Raw genomic sequence first — 17,926 nt, 5'->3', positions numbered from 1 at the left:
GCATCCAGGGAGAGGGGGCGTGGCTATGGCTGTGTGCCCAGCTGGGCATGCCAAAGTCCGGGTTGTTCTGAAAGCCTCGAGGGCGCAGCGGAAGCTTCCCTGTTAGGTGAGTGCAGACAATGGCTCCTTTGTAATGCAATCCAACGCAGACAGGAGATCCTTTTATTGCAGAGAGAAGCGCTGTTGGGAAGGGACGTTGTTAGCGGGAAAAGAATAGGTGAGTTCCTTTTCAAGACAGGGCAGTGTTTTGAACGTGGGAGCAAACCTATCTTTGCCAGTTTCAGTTTAACCAAATGTCCAGCGCTTGTTATTCAGCCAGTGTGGTGTAGTGGGTAGAGTGTGGTGACTAGGACCGTGGGCGACCAGGGCTCCAATCCCCATTAAGCGCAGTGGGTGATCTTCTTCAAGCTGGATTAAGAAGTTGGCTTGAAATTGTAGGGGCAATGCACGGCAACATTTTAGAAGCTGCTGATCAAGGTTTGAGGCTTCACAGCTCTTTATGGTTCCTTGAATCTCTGCCAAGATTAGCAAAACAAACCAAGCAAGCCAAGCCTATGCAAAATAAATAAATCGGTATATGCTAACCAGTTGAGCAGGGAAGCGGCTGTCCTGAAGTCTGTTTGAAAACCAATATTTTTGTTTCCTGGATGCAGACCAAAGGCCGTGCTCAGATGTCTCTCCAAGTCACCGTTCTAGTGGTCGGAGCTGGAAATCGGGGAAGCAATTATTCTTCCTATGCTCAGATATATCCTGCGCGCATGAAGGTAAGGTTGTTCTTTGTGTCCACAAGACTGGGCTCCTGCCGGGAGGAAGGGCAGAAAATAAATCAAATAATAAATAAATAAATAAATAATAAAACACTTCAAGGAGGTGACGGCTGGGAGCTCCGGGGCAATGGGTCAGAGGGATCCACTCAGAGTTTTAGTCCAAACTTTCAAGGAGTTGTCCGAGGTGCTGAAACAGTTTCCTCCTTTTTCCAAACTTAAATTGTGTTCACAATTCTGTAGCAATTTGCAATTCTTTTTTTTTAAATCGTCGTGAAAATTCTCCAGTATTTTAATGTGACTTTCTCCTAATAAGCACATTTCCGCAGGCAGTTTTGACTAAGGCACACATTTTTACAAGCAATTTCGCATCATCTCACACATTTTTCTGTGATGTCTTCACTCGCATTTTCATTTTTGGCCATGCTTTCCCCTAACGTGCACATTTTTGTAAACATTATTTTGGATGGCGAACTGCATCACAAAATTCAAACAAGTGTGGATTTCGAAGGACGGCGGGTGTGTGTTGATTCTCATATTGTTTCAGAAAGTGCAGATTTGATAGATTCAGCTTGAAATGTGAACTGAATTGAAATTATCGCCCATTCCTACTCCCAGGACCTCGAGGTGGCATCCAAACATGGTTCTCCTCCTCCTGATGTTATCTTCACAACAGCCCTGTTAGATAGCGTAGGCTGAGAGATAGTGACTGGCCCAAGTTCACTGAGTGAGCTTCACGGCGAAGCAGGGAGTTGAACCCTGGACTCCCAGGTCCCGGTCCAACACTCTGTTACACCGCACTGGCTCTGTATACCTGCCTATACATTTTTCCTTATAGTTGTAAGCAAAAGGCCTTAGAGATTTACCTTAAATGAAAGCAGAAAAGTCAGGAGAGAGGCCTGAGGGCGGGGGACAGGCTTCCAAAGCCCAACCCCTCTCCATTCTCAGCTTTTTGTGGCTATATCCCTGATTGCTACCCTCACTAATGATTTCCAACTCCAAAGTCCTTTCTTGGTTGCCTCCTGACTCCTGCCTGTCTGTGACCTGTGATACAATAGTGTGCAGTCCTAGTTAGACTGATCAATTTGATTCAGTTGAATTTAAAGGGGAGCCTGCTTAACTTGCACTTTCCAAAACAATACGAGCATTTTATTTATTTATTTATTTGATTTATATCCCGCCCTTCCAGCAGGAGTCCAGGGCAACAATCAAAAGCACTAAAAACACTTTAAAACATCATAAAAACAGACATTAAAATACATTAAAACAAAAGATGTTTAAAAACATTTTTAAAAAGCTTTCAAGACATCTTTTTTTAAAAAAGGTTAAAAACCTTTTTTTTTTTTTTTTAAGGTTTAAAAACATATTAAAAAGCTTCCAGCACAGAGGCAGATTGGGATGAGGTCTCTACTTAAAAGGCTTGTTGAAAGAGGAAGGTCTTCAGTAGGTGCCGAAAAGATAACAGAGATGGCGCCTGTCTAATGTTTAAGGGGATGGAGTTCCACAGGGTAGGTGCCGCCATTTAGGCTAGCTGAGTAGTGTCTGCACTGACTGGCAGCAGTTCTCTAGGGTCTCAGGCAGGGGATATTCCCGGCTCTACCTGGAGATGCTGATGATTGAGCCTGGGACCTTCTGCATGTAAAGCTGGTGCTCTACCACTGAGCTACGGCCCGTCCGTAAATTGCCACACAGCCCTCCAACGTGCCATGGCCCTGCCATCTCTCCGTAAGGCAACGAGGGTGTCATCAAGAACCTGGCTGTAAAGATGGCAGCCCATGCTTATTGCTTAAGCTGCCTTATACTGAGTCTGACTATTTAGCTCAGTATTGTCTGCACTGACTGGCAGCAGATCTCCAGGATTTCAGGCAGGAATCTCTCCCAGCCCTACCTGGAGATGCTGGGGATTGAACCTGGGGCCTTTGGTATGCAAAGCAGAGGCTCTTCCACATAGGAAGCTGCTTTATACAGAATTTGATCCTTGGTCCATCTAGCCCAGTACTGGCTACACCAACAGGCAGCAGCTCTCCAAGGTTTCAGACAGGTTTTTTTCTCCTTCAGCCCTAACTAGAGATGCTGGGGGTTGAACCTGGGACTGTCTACGGGTAAAGATGAAGCTCTGCCACTGAGCTACGGACCATCCCGTTTTATCTCTTCATTGCCGGCCGGGCACATTGCCCATTTCTGTTATCTTTCACATTCTTTCCTTCCTCGTGAGTTGTTCAGAGCACACAGAACACTTGTTCCTCTTTCTGATGGCATCAGCGCTTTGATAAACGCCCGTAACCCCATCCTTCAGCCTCTTCGAGTGAAAAATGCATTTTTCCCCACCCATCCACGCCTCACTGACGACTGTATTCTGTATCATAACCATAGAGACATCTTAAAAGCTTCACGCGGGAGTCTGTTTGAACCTGGGATCTTTTGCATGCAAAACAGGTCTTCTACTTCCTGAGCTGTTGTCCTTTCGAAAAAATTATTTATTTATTTATTTATTTATATTTATTTATTTATTTAATTTGTATCCCGCCCTTCCTCCCAGCAGGAGCCCAGGGCGGCAAACAAGGCACTAAAAACACTTTATATACAGGAGGGGTAGGAATCGTAGCCCCCGGAGGGCTGAATGTGGCCCCCAGGTCTCTCTCACTGGCCCTCGAGACTCTCCTGTGTGCAGTCTCCCTTCTAGGCCTGTTTTGCACCTTCCTTGAGTGCTTTTGTCTGGCTTGAATGTGTCCTCTCGCTCTGATGAAGATTTTTGCTGGGAGACAGAGAGGTGTATGAGAGTGCATGTATAGCAAGTGCCTGCTGTCTGAAGAAAATATTTATATTGATATTGCCTCTAGCTCTGCCTGTGACTAGCAAGCATCCCCCAGAAGGAAATGCGGCCCTTGGGCTGAAAGAATTTCCTCATCCTTGAAAACAGAGTTAGAAGACTGGTCCATTTTGGCCATTTCACTTTATATTGATCAACAAGTGGCCTCCCCAAGTGTTCGGTGGAAGCAGGTTGCGTACACAAGGCACATTGAAGGCACATTGAAGGCACATAACCCCCTCAAGAATACTGGGAAATGTAGTTTACTCCAGATAGAACTACCATTCCCGGCACCCACAACAAACTACAGTTCCCAGGATTCTGTGAGGGAAAGCGCTTTAAATGAATGGTGCAACTGCAGTCTTGTCCAAAATTTAATTGGAGACCTTCTCTGGTGCTCTGTTGCTGCCATGGGTGCATCCCCCAAAACAGTACTTGAAAGTAGAGTTTAAATTGCCCTTGGCGCAGCGCGATGCTTTTTCCATGGTATTGAAATTGTCTGCCCTGGGCTGCCACAGTCCGGCTCGCTGCTGGTGAGATGCTGATTGTTTTCTCTCTCCCTCCGTTAGGTGGTTGGTGTCGCAGATCCCCGTGCCATTGCAAGGAAGAAGCTCCAGGAAGCACATCACATTCATGAAGACAATGTGTTTGATGGTGTGCATTCAGTATTATATTTTCATTTCCTGCAGGGTCCTCAGTAGGACTGCAGGAAGCAAGGATGGGGAAAATGAAGAATAGGAGTGGCATAGGGAGAGAAGGGGGAAGTGGGGGAGAAAAGTGGAATAGAGAGAGAATGGGGGGGGAGATCCCCTGTGATAATATTCAGCCGTCCATTGATCACAATAAATAAATAAAATAAATGTTTAAACTCTTCATTGTTATGCTTTTTCATAGGCTCGTTGTATTGTATATTTTAAATATGGGTGTTATTAATGTTTTGATGGAATGGTTTTATTGTGCATTTTCATTCTGTATGGATTTTATAAATGATTTTATAGTCGTAAACCGCACAGATGCCATTTTAGGATATAGTGGTGTATAAATTATTATTTATTTATTTTTTAAAAAAATAAGAGACCCAAGCAATAAGATATGTGCCATTTTCGGCTTCTACTGTTCACCTTCATTGTCTGCTTCCCTTAAGACTGGAGAAGGGCAGCCGCGAGAGAGAGGTTTGCAGACGCTGTTATCATAGCAACGCCTGACAGTCTTCACAAGGTACTGCCAACATCTCCCACCCAAGGCTTTCTCAGAGCTGAGATTGAGTCATTTGCGTGCTGACTATTTTCGGTGATGGGGCTCAGCTGAGCCCCGGCTGTGCAATAAAAATAAAAGTGACATGGAGAAACACCTTCAAACAGGAAGGAGGCTGAGCTTCGTGGCAAACCACACCTCCCACTTTCACACTTGTAGGGGTGGAAAGACCTGCCAATTTTGGTTCTCCCACTTTCCCATTTTTAAATCTGAAATCCAGTTCTTCACATTTCAGCAGCAATTTGTCATTTTTTTTAAAAAAAACAAAACAATACTCATTAAAATTCTCCAGCATTTTAGTGTGAATTTCTCCTAAGAAACATGTTGTTGTAGGCAGTTTTGACTAATATATACATTTTTGCAAGCAATTTCTTGCCATATTATACATCTTTTATGCTATTTTCACTTATATATTCATTTTCATGCACGCTGTCATATGCATTTTTGTAAGTATTGTTTGGTTGGTGAACTGCGTTGCAAAATTTGAATAACTGCAAATTTTGAAGGATGGCTGTTTCGGCTCTCATGTCGTTTCAGGCGCCGGCAGTGGCTTTTGCCCACAAAGGATACCACATCTTGTTGGAGAAGCCCATGGCGGTAAGTGCCGGCACACTGCCCTGCAAAGACGTTTGAGTGAGGAAATTGTGGAGGCCACAGCGGCAACGAGGGCCCGGTTAAGCCAGATGTAGAACAGCTGCCCTTTGGGTTGGTATGGGTGAAATTAGGGCATGCTCTTCAGTGGAAGGGAGAAGTTGGCACAGAATGTGCCAAAGCAGGGTCCTTCCTATCCGGATCTTCAGGGATCTAAATCTGGATCTAAATTGGTCCTCTCCCACGGTTCTCTTTTACGTGGGCTCACAGGAATTCTGCCTTGGCGTGCTCTTCTGTTCTCCACTGCCATTTTGACTCGCCTCATCTTCACTTATAGGGGGCATTCTGCTTCAATTGGCTACTCAGACTCTGTGCGTCGACCGTAATCACTTCCCCCAGTCCAGGATCTCATGACAAAATTCCTTGTGAGCGGCGATGCAGTTAGGTCATTTTTTAAGACTGGGAGCAGTGGCCTTCCATGTACAGCCAGCTGTGATGCCTTTGGGGGCCCTCCTCTTCTTTCTGCTGAGTGGAGCCCTGGACCTCTGCCCCAAAGTCCACTGTCCTGAGACCCCCCACTGCTTGTGAGATCCTAACTGTGGCCGAGAAGTCCCAAATGCCTTCAGGATTTGGTTCCTAGTGGTGTGGTGCCAACTGTTTTCTGACCTTCCACGGGTCATTCCCATACATGAGAACCTATGAAGAGTCCTCCTGGATCAGGCCAGTGGCCTATCTAGTCCAGCTTCCTGTTTCCACAGTGGCCAATCAGATGCTTCAATGGGAAGCCCACAAGCAGGACCAGAGTGCAAGAGCAGTCTTCCTTCCTGCGGTTTCCAGCAATTGGTACATCCACATCCTAGAGCCTGTGCCCCTCCAGATGTTTTTGGACTGCAGCTCCTATCATACCTGATGTGTTCGCCATGCGGGCTGGGCTGATGGGAGCTGGAGTCCAGCTGCACCTGGAAACCTCACCCTTATCCTAGAGGGTAGCAAACATCCTGTGCTATTAAAATTGGGAAGACCAGGGGTAGCCAAATGTGTCCTCCAGATGTTGTTAAGCTACAACTCCCATTAGCCCCAGCCTGCACAGCTAATACTCAGGGATTATGGGAGTTGTAGTCTGGTAGCATCTGGAGGGCCACAGGTTCTCCATCCCTGAACTAAAGGCTTCTGGGTACTGGAAGAACCATCCAGAAAGGAAACTCCCTGCTGTTTCTTTGCGTGAGTGGCTATTCTGGCTTTTATTAAGAGTGATTAAAACAAGGCCAGGGAAGCTGAGGTTCTTGAGATGTTTTTGAACGACAGCTTCCATCAACCTCAGCCAGCATGGCCAGGGATTATGGGAATTGTAGTCCAAGAGTTTTGGTATATTGCTGGGTAAGATGATCAGTGTTGCTATGGCTGAGCTGATTGTTCTTTTTATTTTGATGGATCAGGTAACGCCAGAAGACTGTAAAGCAATTGTTCTGGCGTGTAAAACCAGCAACATCATCCTCGCCGTCTGTCATGTCCTGCGTTACCACCCAGTCGCCTTGAAGATAAAGGTATATACATCAGTTCCTCTAATGGCAAACTCAGTTGCCGAGTGCCGAGCAGACTGCAAGTCAAAATGTGGCTACTGAGAAATGAGAATCTACTTCTCTGTGTGCCACTCTGAGGGAGGTGCAGAGGGTGGTGACACGAGAGCAGGCCTTTTCAGTGCTGGCTCCGCATCTGTGGAACGCTCTCCCCAGAGAGGCACGCCTGGTACCATCGCTGTCTGTTTGTAGGCCCCAGGCAAAAACCTTCCCCTCCCCCCAGCGTATAGTTTTTAATTGGAAGGATAGTTAGATCAGCCCTTTCTGTGTTCCTCCTTCAACTGGGGTGGGTAGCGCTTGTTCCTTTTAAATATTTCTCTTGGCTGAGTGCTTTAGTTTTTGCTTGTTGCTGTTTTTATCCCTGACTTTATTTTGTTTTATTTTTACTGCTTTGAGTCGCTTTGAGGCACTCGAGTGCAAAAATGCAACAAATAAATATAATGCATAATAAACAATTATTCGTATTGGTTTTATTGTTTTCATGGGCATGTTCTGGTGTGAAAAGAACGGTCCCAGTGCTGTGAAAGGAAAAGGCAAATGCGGCTGTGTTTACTCTCTCCTCTGCCTTTTGTTATTGTTGATGATGATGTTAGGAAGTCCTGGATGCTGGACTTATCGGAGACATTTGCCACATTCAGCACCTGGAACCTGTAAGTATTATAAGTCCAACTTACATTGAGCCCAAGGAAACAAGAATATTTGTCCCCCGTCTTCTCCTGCCTCAGTTTCCCCTCTGTTTTTTTCTCTCAACTTCCTTGTGCTGATTTCTCAATTGTATGCCCCTTGGGCAGTGACCCCTATGTAGAGGGCACCGTACAAATAAATGATATGTTCTTAAGCTGTTCCCGCTTAGCTCTGCTCAGGGTCTGAGCGGTGGGGGTCCTCGTAATAACTTTTCAGGCTATTTTGTATAAAAATGCCAAAGTCTGTTGAACGGTATAAAATAATAAGAATGCCTCAAATACAAAATATAATACCGTGTGTGTGGGTGAATTGCATGTGTCTTTATGAATTGCCTGTGATAATATTGTAATATTTTTGTGGATGTTTTTAAATAAGATATAAGTCGCCTGGGTAACAAGTGACTAACAAGCATCATAAATAATTATGATGGTGATAACTGTAATAATAGATGTATGTAGAACAGTTGTGTGTAGATGTATGTAGAATACGACCCACCCTACTCTTGTGATTGATAGAAATAACTGTGGGCAGAGACAGTGTGGTGTAGTGGTTAAGGTGCTGGACTACGACCCAGGAGACCAGGGTTCGAATCCCCACACAGCCACGAAGCTCACTGGGTGACCTTGGGCCAGTCAATGCCTCTCAGCCTCAGAGGGAGGCAATGGGAAACCCCCTCTGAATACCGCTTACCATGAAAACCCTATTCATAGGGTCGCCATAAGTCGGAATCGACTTGAAGGCGGTCCATTTACATTTATAGGTACGTTCTTAAACCACAAGGTTTTTTCCCTATTGGTGAATCACATTTAAAGCCATAATAAAACAAGCTATCAATCAATGAAAACATATCAAATTAATAACATAACGTCCCAATACAAAAGCGTAAGAAAACAGTTTTGTCATTCCAGCGTTGATGTTCAAGCCTTTTTAGGCTGTCAGTTATTAAGAACATAAGAACATAAGAAGAGCCTGCTGGATCAGGCCAGTGGCCCATCTAGTCCAGCATCCTGTTCTCACAGTGGCCAACCAGGTGCCTGGGGGAAGCCCGCAAGCAGGACCCGAGTGCAAGAACACTCTCCCCTCCTGAGGCTTCCGGCAACTGGTTTTCAGAAGCATGCCGCCTCTGACTAGGGTGGCACAGCACAGCCATCACGGCTAGTAGCCATTGATAGCCCTGTCCTCCATGAATTTGTCTAATCTTCTTTTAAAGCCATCCAAGCTGGTGGCCATTACTGCATCTTGTGGGAGCAAATTCCATAGTTTAACTATGCGCTGAGTAAAGAAGTACTTCCTTTTGTCTGTCCTGAATCTTCCAACATTCAGCTTCTTTGAATGTCCACAAGTTCTAGTATTATGAGAGAGGGAGAAGAACTTTTCTCTATCCACTTTCTCAATGCCATGCATAATTTTATACACTTCTATCATGTCTCCTCCATGACTGCTAAGCTTCCTCAGAAGTCTTTGGTGAGGTACCTTGTCAAACGCTTTTTGAAAGTCTAAGTACACTATGTCCACTGGATCACCTCTATCTATATGCTTGTTGACACTCTCAAAGAATTCTAATAGGTTACTGAGACAGGACTTTCCCCTGCAGAAGCCATGCTGGCTCTGCCTCAGCAAGGCTTGTTCTTCTATGTGCTTAGTTAATCTAGCTTTAATAATACTTTCTACCAGTTTTCCAGGGACAGAAGTTAAGCTAACTGGCCTGTAATTTCCGGGATCCCCTCTGGATCCCTTTTTGAAGATTGGTGTTACATTTGCCACTTTCCAGTCCTCAGGCACGGAGGAGGACCCGAGGGACAAGTTACATATTTTAGTTAGCAGATCAGCAATTTCACCTTTGAGTTCTTTGAGAACTCTCGGATGGATGCCATCCGGGCCCGGTGATTTGTCAGTTTTTATATTGTCCATTAAGCCTAAAACTTCCTCTCTTGTTACCACTATTTGTCTCAGTTCCTCAGAATCCCTTCCTGCAAATGTTAGTTCAGGTTCAGGGATCTGCCCTATATCTTCCACTGTGAAGACAGATGCAAAGAATTCATTTAGCTTCTCTGCAATCTCCTTATCGTTCTTTAGTACACCTTTGACTCCCTTATCATCCAAGGGTCCAATCGCCTCCCTAGATGGTCTCCTGCTTTGAATGTATTTATAGAATTTTTTGTTGTTGGTTTTTATGTTCTTAGCAATGTGCTCCTCAAATTCTTTTTTAGCATCCCTTATTGTCTTCTTGCATTTCTTTTGCCAGAGTTTGTGTTCTTTTTTATTTTCTTCATTCGGACAAGACTTCCATTTTCTGAAGGAAGACTTTTTGCCTCTAAGAGCTTTCTTGACTTTGCTTGTTAACCATGCTGGCATCTTCTTGGCCCTGGCGGTACCTTTTCTGATCCGCGGTATGCACTCTAGTTGAGCTTCTAATATAGTGTTTTTAAACAACTTCCAAGCATTTTCGAGTGATGTGGCCCTCTGGACTTTGTTTTTCAGCTTTCTTTTTACCAATCTCCTCATTTTTGTGAAGTTTCCTCTTTTGAAGTCAAATGTGACCGTGTTGGATTTTCTTGGCAATTGGCCATTTACATGTATGTTTAATTTAATAGCACTGTGGTTCTGTTTTCTCCACCCACCCAACCCCCAACTTCCATCCAGGTTGGTTTCTGGCACTTTGCACACTCTTTTGTCCGAGGTAACTGGCGGAATGAAGCTGAAAGTTCCTTTTCTCTGCTCACTAAATCGTGCCACGATGTTGACCTCGTCAGTTTTTGGATGGGTGGCAAAAGGTAGAATGGACTGTCCTCCTTAAATCTGAGGTTTCTGTAACCTTTCTGTGGATGCCCTGATGGAGCGTAGATGGAAGGTGCATATGAATGCTTCTGATAAAATGAACAAAGGGTATCGACTGTTTTTATTGGGCTGGCTCCTGATAAAAATCTGGAAGCAGCTTTGATCTTCTGCCTTCCAGAATCAAGTGTTACTCTTTGACGCAGCTGTCAGTACGTTCCTGAGCTAATTTCAAGGTATTAGTGTGCCATAGGGATGGGTGAGAAATTCAATTCAGTTGTCACTTCAAGCCGAATCATCAAATTTGCGCTTTCCGAAACAAAGTGAGAATCGAAACACAGCCATCCTTCGACATTCGCACTTACCTGAGTGTTGCAATGCAATTTGCCAACCACACAGTCTTTACAAAAATGCATATGTTAGGGGGAAGCAGTCGTGCAGAGGCAAATTCAGAAGTGCAGAGTCCCTTCATGATGGTGTGCATCAAAATGAATATATGAGTGAAAATGATGCACAAAAATGCATTATGTGATGAGCAATGGCATGCAAAAATGTGTACATGTCAAAATTGCATACAAAAATGTGTTAGGAGAAATTCGCATGAAAATGTTGGAGAATTTCTATGTGCATACTTAAAATGATATATGCAAATTACTGCAGAAATGTGGAGAACTAAATTTTGATTGGAAAAATGAGAAATGGAGTGAACCGACATTGACAGATCTTTCCATCCCTAGCGTTCAAGGCCCTAAATAGCCTAGGAACAAGTGACCTGAAGGACTGTCTTGTCCCTTATACAACCGTGATCTTGGGTCACTGATATCATCTGGGTAAGGCCTCTTGGCTGTCACCAATCATATTCCTTTAGTTTCTATGTGAACCAAAGCTTTTAGCGTAGTGGCACCAGTAATTTAGAATGCCGCTCTTATGGAAATCAGGCAGACACCTACAATCCCGATATTTCATCCCCTTTTTGAAAACGTATTTGTTTCACCAAGTATTTTTAGAGAATTGGGCCGCATCTGCACTATACATTTAAAACAATCTTATACCACTTTGTCATGGATCCCTCCCCCTGCAAAGAATCTTGGGAACTGTAGTTTATTAAGGGTGCAGAGAGTTGTTAGGCGACACTGTTCCCCTTACAGAACTACAGAGGGATTGTTAAGCCACTCTGGGAATCATAGTTCTATAAGGGGAATAGGGGTGTCCTCCTAAAACTCTCAGCATCTTTAACAAACTACAGTTCCCAGGATTCTTTGGGGGAAGCCATGACTATTTAAAGTGGTATAATACCACTTTAAATGTATAGTGCAGATGGGGCCCTAGACTAATTCTATGTCTGTCGTGTTCTGGATTTTATGATGATTTTATTGTAGACTGTCTTGATATTTTTAATGAGTCAGCTGCTTATAAAGATCCTTATAAATAAAATAGTCCCCAAATTTCTCCCCTCCACTTTTTCTTTCAGATGTCTGAAAGTCTCTTCTTTTGGCAGCGTGTCCCATTTCACCAAAGAGCACAAGGTTGGCCAACCTTCCCTATGCTTTTGTTTGATTTTTTACTTCAAAAGGCAGAACGGCGTGCGTTCTGTGACTCGGGACGAGTGTGGAATTTGAGCACCTGGCTGGCACCTTTCCGTTTTCTTCCTTTAAAAACAAAGCCAAGCCTCTAGTCCACATTGTGGGAACAACGCTGTGTTGAAAAGCAGTTTTGATGTTTATAAATGAAATAGATCAATAGTCTATTTCAGGACTAACGTGGGTTCATTCATTTCAATGGGTCTACTGCTCTGAGTACAACTGAGCTGGATACAACCCTTAATCTTTAAGGCAGGGATGGGGGGGCTGTGGTTGCTGGATGTTGCTGGACTCCAACCCCCATCATTCCTGGCCATTGGCCATGCCAGCTAGGGCTGATGGGAGTTGGATTCCAGCCACATCTAGAGGGCCATGGGACCTCTGTCTCTGTTTTTCAGGGCTCTATACTGTTGTTTTTGCAGCAACAGATTAACAAGGCTACTTTGGAACGGAAGTTGGTTTCATGTAGTAATGCAAATCCATTTTAAATTGGCAGTAGAAATCAACACGGATTTGAATTCTTTTCGTGACTGCCCCCTCCCCCTTCCCACTGCCTGGGGCATGTGTATTTCTCAACAGTTGACCTCTTGCCAACTTTCCTTTAGCCCAAAGGAGCTGCTGGCCGCTGTTTAGACTGTTCCGTTGAACAGACTTGCCCGTATTCCGCTAAGAAGATTTATCTGGCACAGGCAGAGAAGGTAGGTGCCGAGGGAGGCTGCAATCATAGGGACCGGCTGCTTTCTTCCAAATGAACATGCAAATGGTATTCTAGAACCACCTCTTAGCCAGCAAAAAGAAAAGTTTTGCTTTCTGTATTTTTGGCCTGTAATTACAAAGGCATTCACTGATCCGCTTATAAGTGCCTAGTAGTTTAAAACATTTATATATATATATTTAATTATTATTTTGCAAGGATAAAATGATATGGTAAATTGCCACAAACTGGTCTGGGGCTAGTTGGCTGCAGCAGTGGGGTTAGGGAGTCAGACTGGAGAGATCCAGGTTCAAACTCTGCATATTCCTTGGCTGGAATTGGGGCTACTCAGGTGCTGTGTTTCGGATCTTATTTCAGAAAGGGCAAATTTGATAGATTGAGCTTAGAATCATAGAGTTGCAAGGGGCCTGTAAGGCCATCAAGTCCAACCCCCTGCTCAATGCAGGAATCCAAATCAAAGCATTCCCAACAGATGGCTGTCCTGCTGCCTCTTGAATGCCTTCAGTGTCGAAGAGCCCACCACCTCCCTAGGTAATTGGTTCCATTGTCGTATGGCTCTAACAGTTAGGAGGTTTTTCCTGATGTTGAAATGCGAACTCAATCAAATCCCCCCCCCATCCCTAACAGGAACTGGGTTTTTGCAGGACTCACAGTGAGATCCATCAGGGCTCTTCTTTTGCTCTTAAGAATTATAAGAACATCAGAAGAGCCTGCTGGATCAGGCCAGTGGCCCGTCTAGTCCAGCATCCTGTTCTCACAGTGGCCAACCAGATGCCCATAATGGGAAGCCTGCAAGCCAGAAGTGAACACAAGAGCCCTCCCCTGATGCAGTTTCCATCAACTGGCATCCAGAAGTATACTGTTTCCAACCGTGGCAGGAGAACATAGCCATCGCGGCTAGAATCAAACCCACTGGGGACAGCTTTGATTCAGCAAGGCGATTGCCATTAAAACAATTACTGTTTGGTTTCATTCCTAGGGTTCCTTTGACTATCCTGTCTCTGTGGTCTGCAGTAGTGGTGAGTGCGATGTCGAATCGCTGACTGAAGCCTTGCGGCATGGCCCATATGGAAGGTGCGTTTATGAGTGTGACAACGATGTTGTTAGTAACCAGGTAGGCAGCCTTGCATTAAATCTTCCTCCTCCTCCCCTCCTCCCGTCCCCGGTTATTTCTTAACCAAATTGTTAACCTAGGAGAAGGGGGAAGGTGCCTTGGCGACGTGGGGGGGGGGTAGAGTGCAAAGCGTGCAGGGGCAGAGCCCCTAGTACAACATATATTCACACTTTCATTTCTTGACTTCCAAGTTAAATGAGATTTCCCCAACCTGTTGCCTTCCGGATGGTTCGGACGACAACGTCCATCAGCCCAAGTTGGTGTTTAAGGAAAGCTGGCTTAACATGCTTTGAAACCAGTCTTGAGGACTAGAAACATCCTTTAAATAGCACAAAAAAACTGCTTCAGCTGATTGCCCTCTCTGCCATCTTCTGTACGTTGGTCTTCACTTGTTAATTAAACTCTCTTGTCAGGTTGTCAATATGGAATTTGAAGGTGGAGCCACCGTGGCCTTGACGATGGTTGCCTTTACAGAGAAACTGGGTGTGAGGAAAACAACCATCTATGGGACAAAGGTAAATGTCAGTGCAGGGCTTTGTACATAAAAATGCATCCATATTCCACATCAAGAAAATCCTAAATTCTGCGATCTGATAAAATTAGGAATATCACTTGGTTTTGAAAATACCTTGCAATGCAATCTTATCTGGTTGCATCCAACTTACTCAGAGTAGACCCACTGAAATTAATGACTTCAAGTTAGTCATATTCATTGACTTCAGTGTGTCTGTTCTGAGTGCCACTAGCATTGGCTGCAATTCAACATGTTTCACCTGCCGTTCACTTTCTGGAAGACACACATCAGGGATACATTTTGTCACAGGATCCTAGTTGTATCTCTGGTTCTATGAGGGCTAGAGATTTTTTTTAAAAGGATGCTGGGAATTGGGGCCAGCTAATCGTGACATGGTTAGAATCTAAGGGTTGCATCCAGTGTTAGTCCTACTCAGAGTAAACCCACTGGAGTTAATGGGCATGACCGATGGATGGCTTCAAAAGAAGATAAGACAAATTCATGGTAGATAAGGCTATCAATGGCTACTACCCATAATTCTGAATACTAGTTGCTCCACAGGAGGGGAGAACGCCCTTGCTCTCAGGTCCTGCTTGCAGGCTTCCCATAATGGGCATTTGGTTGGCCACTGTGGGAACAGGATGCTGGACTAGATGGGCCACTGGACTGTTCCAGCAGGCCCTTCTTATGTTCTTATTACCAACTTAGGTCAATAAGGCTACTCAGAACAGGACTTACTTGGATGCAGCCTTAAGTAAAACCCACCCAACTGGGCAGCCCTGATTTCAATGGAGACTCCGTTAACTCCTTTCACTGATTTATTTACACACGCATGCATGCACACACATTTATGTGTATATTTGGCCAGGGACATGTTGTAGTGCAGCAACATTGGGAGGGCCAAAGAACTCTGAAAGGGGTAATTTGGAGTGAGGAATGGGCAGGGAGGATTGCTAGACTCCTTAAACTCAACCCGTTCTCATGTTAAACACTGGCAGTCTTCAAAAAACAGCGTTACCTCCCTGCATTTTTTTTGTTCTTTCTAGGGAGAGCTCTCTTGCGAGGATTCAGGACGAGTGGAGATTTTTGATTTCCAGCAAAGGAAGAAAACCGTCTTTTATCCCGATAAAGCAGGCAACGTCCCAGCAGCATTAAGCAGTCACGGCGGGGCAGACTACTATCTCATGGAGAGCTTCGTTTCAGCCGTAGCTGTATGTTTCTTTCCCCTCCTCCACCACCACCACCCCTGGATTTATTTCCCCAGTAAGGAAAGGGCCGTAGCTCAGCACTATAGCATCTGCTTTGCATGCAGAAGGTCCCAGGTTCAATCCCCAGCGTCTCCAGGTAGGCCTGGGAGAGACTCCCTGGAACCCTGGGTACCTGCTGCCAATCAGCGTAGACAGTACTGAGCTAGACGCCCCAGTGGTCTAAGGCAGCTTCCTATGAAGTATGGGGTTATATTCTCCCTACTCCTGCCTCTCCCATTTCCTGCTTTTCTTTCCATCCTCTCTTGAGTCATGAGGACTAGGAACTTGCCCCTGAACTCCTTTTTCAGTAATGTCACTACACCTTCCTTGAGAACTTTGCCACGCCTCCTCTGTAGGCAGTTATTAGATGGACCCAGCAAGTTTTCAAGATGATGGCGGTGGGGTCTTTAGCAGCAAACATTAACCCAAGGGTGTTTTTATTTTTAAAAAATGTGTTGGTGGCTGCCAATTCCCATCAGAAATGGGCTCAAGTTACAGGAAGCCAGATTTTGACTGAACATCAGGAAAAACTTCCTAGCTGTTACAGTGGTACGACAATGGAACCAATGGCTTAGGGAGGTGGTGGGCTCTCCAACACTGGAGGCCTTCAAGATACAACTAGTCATCCATCGGGTATGCTTAAACTTGCATTGAGCAGGGGGTTGGACTTGATGGCCTTATAGGCCCCTTCCAACTCCACTATTCTAGGATTCTACTCCCCGCCTGACCATTGACAGTGCTGGCGGGAGGTGGAATCCAAAACATCTTGAGGGCCCCAGGATAGGGACAGCTGTCCCTATGGTATCGGTAATGTACATAATTCTATTGTGTGCTGGGGGTTGGAGGGGGAACAATTTCACACAACAGAGAATCCAAAGCTGAATTCTGGCAGCCTATGGAGCTTCATGCCGATTTGCAAAATTCTGATTTCCGGCAGGTGTGGGGAGGGGCCAGGATCTATGCCCCTCGCCCCAACAACCAGCAAAATCTATTCAGCGATCCCAATGCCAATAGGCATTGCTCATCAAACAATCAAGCCTGTGTGTCGAAATATTGATTTATTTATTGCATGCAGGTGCAATTTGGTACAGTTCCTAAGTGGCCTTGGGTAAGCTTCTGTCTCGTGGCTTCAGTCCCTCCTTCTGCAAAATGGGCATGCTTAGTAATGGACCTACCTTCATAGGCTTGTTGAAGGGATTCCCGAGAATTTTCAAACTCTCTCACACAAGTGCTTTATAAAAGCTAAGTGTTTTTAATGCATCCCCAGAGGAGGCCTTCTTTTCATGGTTGTCTGAACATCCATTCTTTTTATGTTTTAAATAGGCGAATGACCCATCCCTGATTCGGACCGGCGCAGACGAGACCTTAACCTCTCATCTCCTTGTGTTTGAAGCTGAGAAATCCAGAAAAGAAAACCGGGTTGTGTTTCTAGAATCATGAAGGCTGGGGAGGAGGGGCTCTGCTCTTCTTGGTCCGTTGCTATACTGATTTATAATGACTGATTCTGTGACATGCTGCTGAGTCAGTTCTGATCGAAGACCTGCCTTTCAAGTGTGTCCCAATTGGGGAAGAAGCTGGAACACTTAAGAGGATGAGGTTAAAAGCTTGCATTTCAATGATCTTAAGGGCACATTTATCATTTCTACAATGCAATACTACAGGAATGCATCGGAAGTTTATGATCTTTTTGTGTGCAACAGATAATAAATAAATAAATAAACCCTCCCCATTAAAATGATTTGCAAGCTGCATCTATTTCCATTCAGGATGTGCAGAGGCATCTTCCGTGGAGGCACCCAGAGCAGGTTTCCTCTGATCTTAAGTCAGCTGCCCCTAGGAAAGTGCGTTTAGGATTGTAGCCGCACAGCCTTACCAGTAAGTGTGTGGTGGCATCCACAGGTCTTATCCATTGTTAGTCCTACTCTGAGTCGACCCATTGAAATCAGTGGGCACAACTTAGATCCATTGATTTCAATTAGAACTAACATTATAAAGCAGTATGCAAACGGAGGGCAACCTTTTATTGATTTTTTTTTTCATTTTTACTTTTTGTCAAGCCCTCTGGTGCTGGGGAGAAATCACTATGTTGCAGCATAAACTACGTACACTACAAGGTTTTCTGTATATATAACCAGTCGGTCACTGCATTCCACAGGAGAGTTTCTCCTTGCAGTCGGGAAGAAGCCACCTCCGCAGGAACTCGGAGCAGGGCTGTCAGAGGGGGCTGCCCGTTTTGTGGAACACCGTCCCTCTTGAGATAGGTGCCCACTATAAGAAACAGAAAGACATTGTTTCACAAGCT

The 17,926-nt window shown here is 44.9% G+C and overlaps 1 protein-coding gene across 2 annotated transcripts; it reads left to right on the top strand.

Annotated features, from left to right (window-relative positions):
- Positions 1 to 7: 7 nt before the first annotated feature.
- On the top strand, positions 8 to 17,381 carry LOC133372549 (scyllo-inositol 2-dehydrogenase (NAD(+))-like). 2 transcript variants are annotated; one of them, XM_061601322.1, is made up of 14 exons: positions 8 to 106; positions 654 to 764; positions 4,143 to 4,227; positions 4,718 to 4,791; positions 5,365 to 5,424; positions 6,855 to 6,962; positions 7,589 to 7,645; positions 10,323 to 10,453; positions 11,926 to 11,980; positions 12,640 to 12,732; positions 13,729 to 13,863; positions 14,277 to 14,378; positions 15,424 to 15,588; positions 16,948 to 17,381. In XM_061601322.1, the coding sequence occupies exons 2-14, from the start codon at positions 672 to 674 to the stop codon at positions 17,062 to 17,064; spliced, it is 1,275 nt and encodes a 424-aa protein (XP_061457306.1). In that variant the 5' UTR covers positions 8 to 106; positions 654 to 671; the 3' UTR covers positions 17,065 to 17,381. The 2 variants fall into 2 exon arrangements, with proteins under 2 accessions (XP_061457306.1, XP_061457308.1); XM_061601324.1 differs by lacking the exon at positions 8 to 106 and adding an exon at positions 113 to 217.
- The last annotated feature ends 545 nt before the right edge of the window (positions 17,382 to 17,926 follow it).

This window comes from Rhineura floridana, chromosome 18, assembly GCF_030035675.1.
Source record: "Rhineura floridana isolate rRhiFlo1 chromosome 18, rRhiFlo1.hap2, whole genome shotgun sequence".
NCBI lineage: Eukaryota > Metazoa > Chordata > Lepidosauria > Squamata > Rhineuridae > Rhineura > Rhineura floridana.
Note: the sequence above shows the minus strand (reverse complement) of the source record. Positions and strands in the feature narration are given on the sequence as shown.

What these genes read in the sequence shown, in the direction of transcription:
- LOC133372549 (XM_061601322.1), top strand. Translation starts at nt 672, where the DNA reads ATGTCTCTCCAAGTCACCGTTCTAGTGGTCGGAGCTGGAAATCGGGGA. An exon ending in ATTTCACCAAAGAGCACAAG is followed by an intron (nt 11,981 to 12,639) that starts GTTGGCCAACCT and finishes ACTTTCCTTTAG; the next exon opens with CCCAAAGGAGCTGCTGGCCG. An exon ending in ACGATGTTGTTAGTAACCAG is followed by an intron (nt 13,864 to 14,276) that starts GTAGGCAGCCTT and finishes CTCTCTTGTCAG; the next exon opens with GTTGTCAATATGGAATTTGA.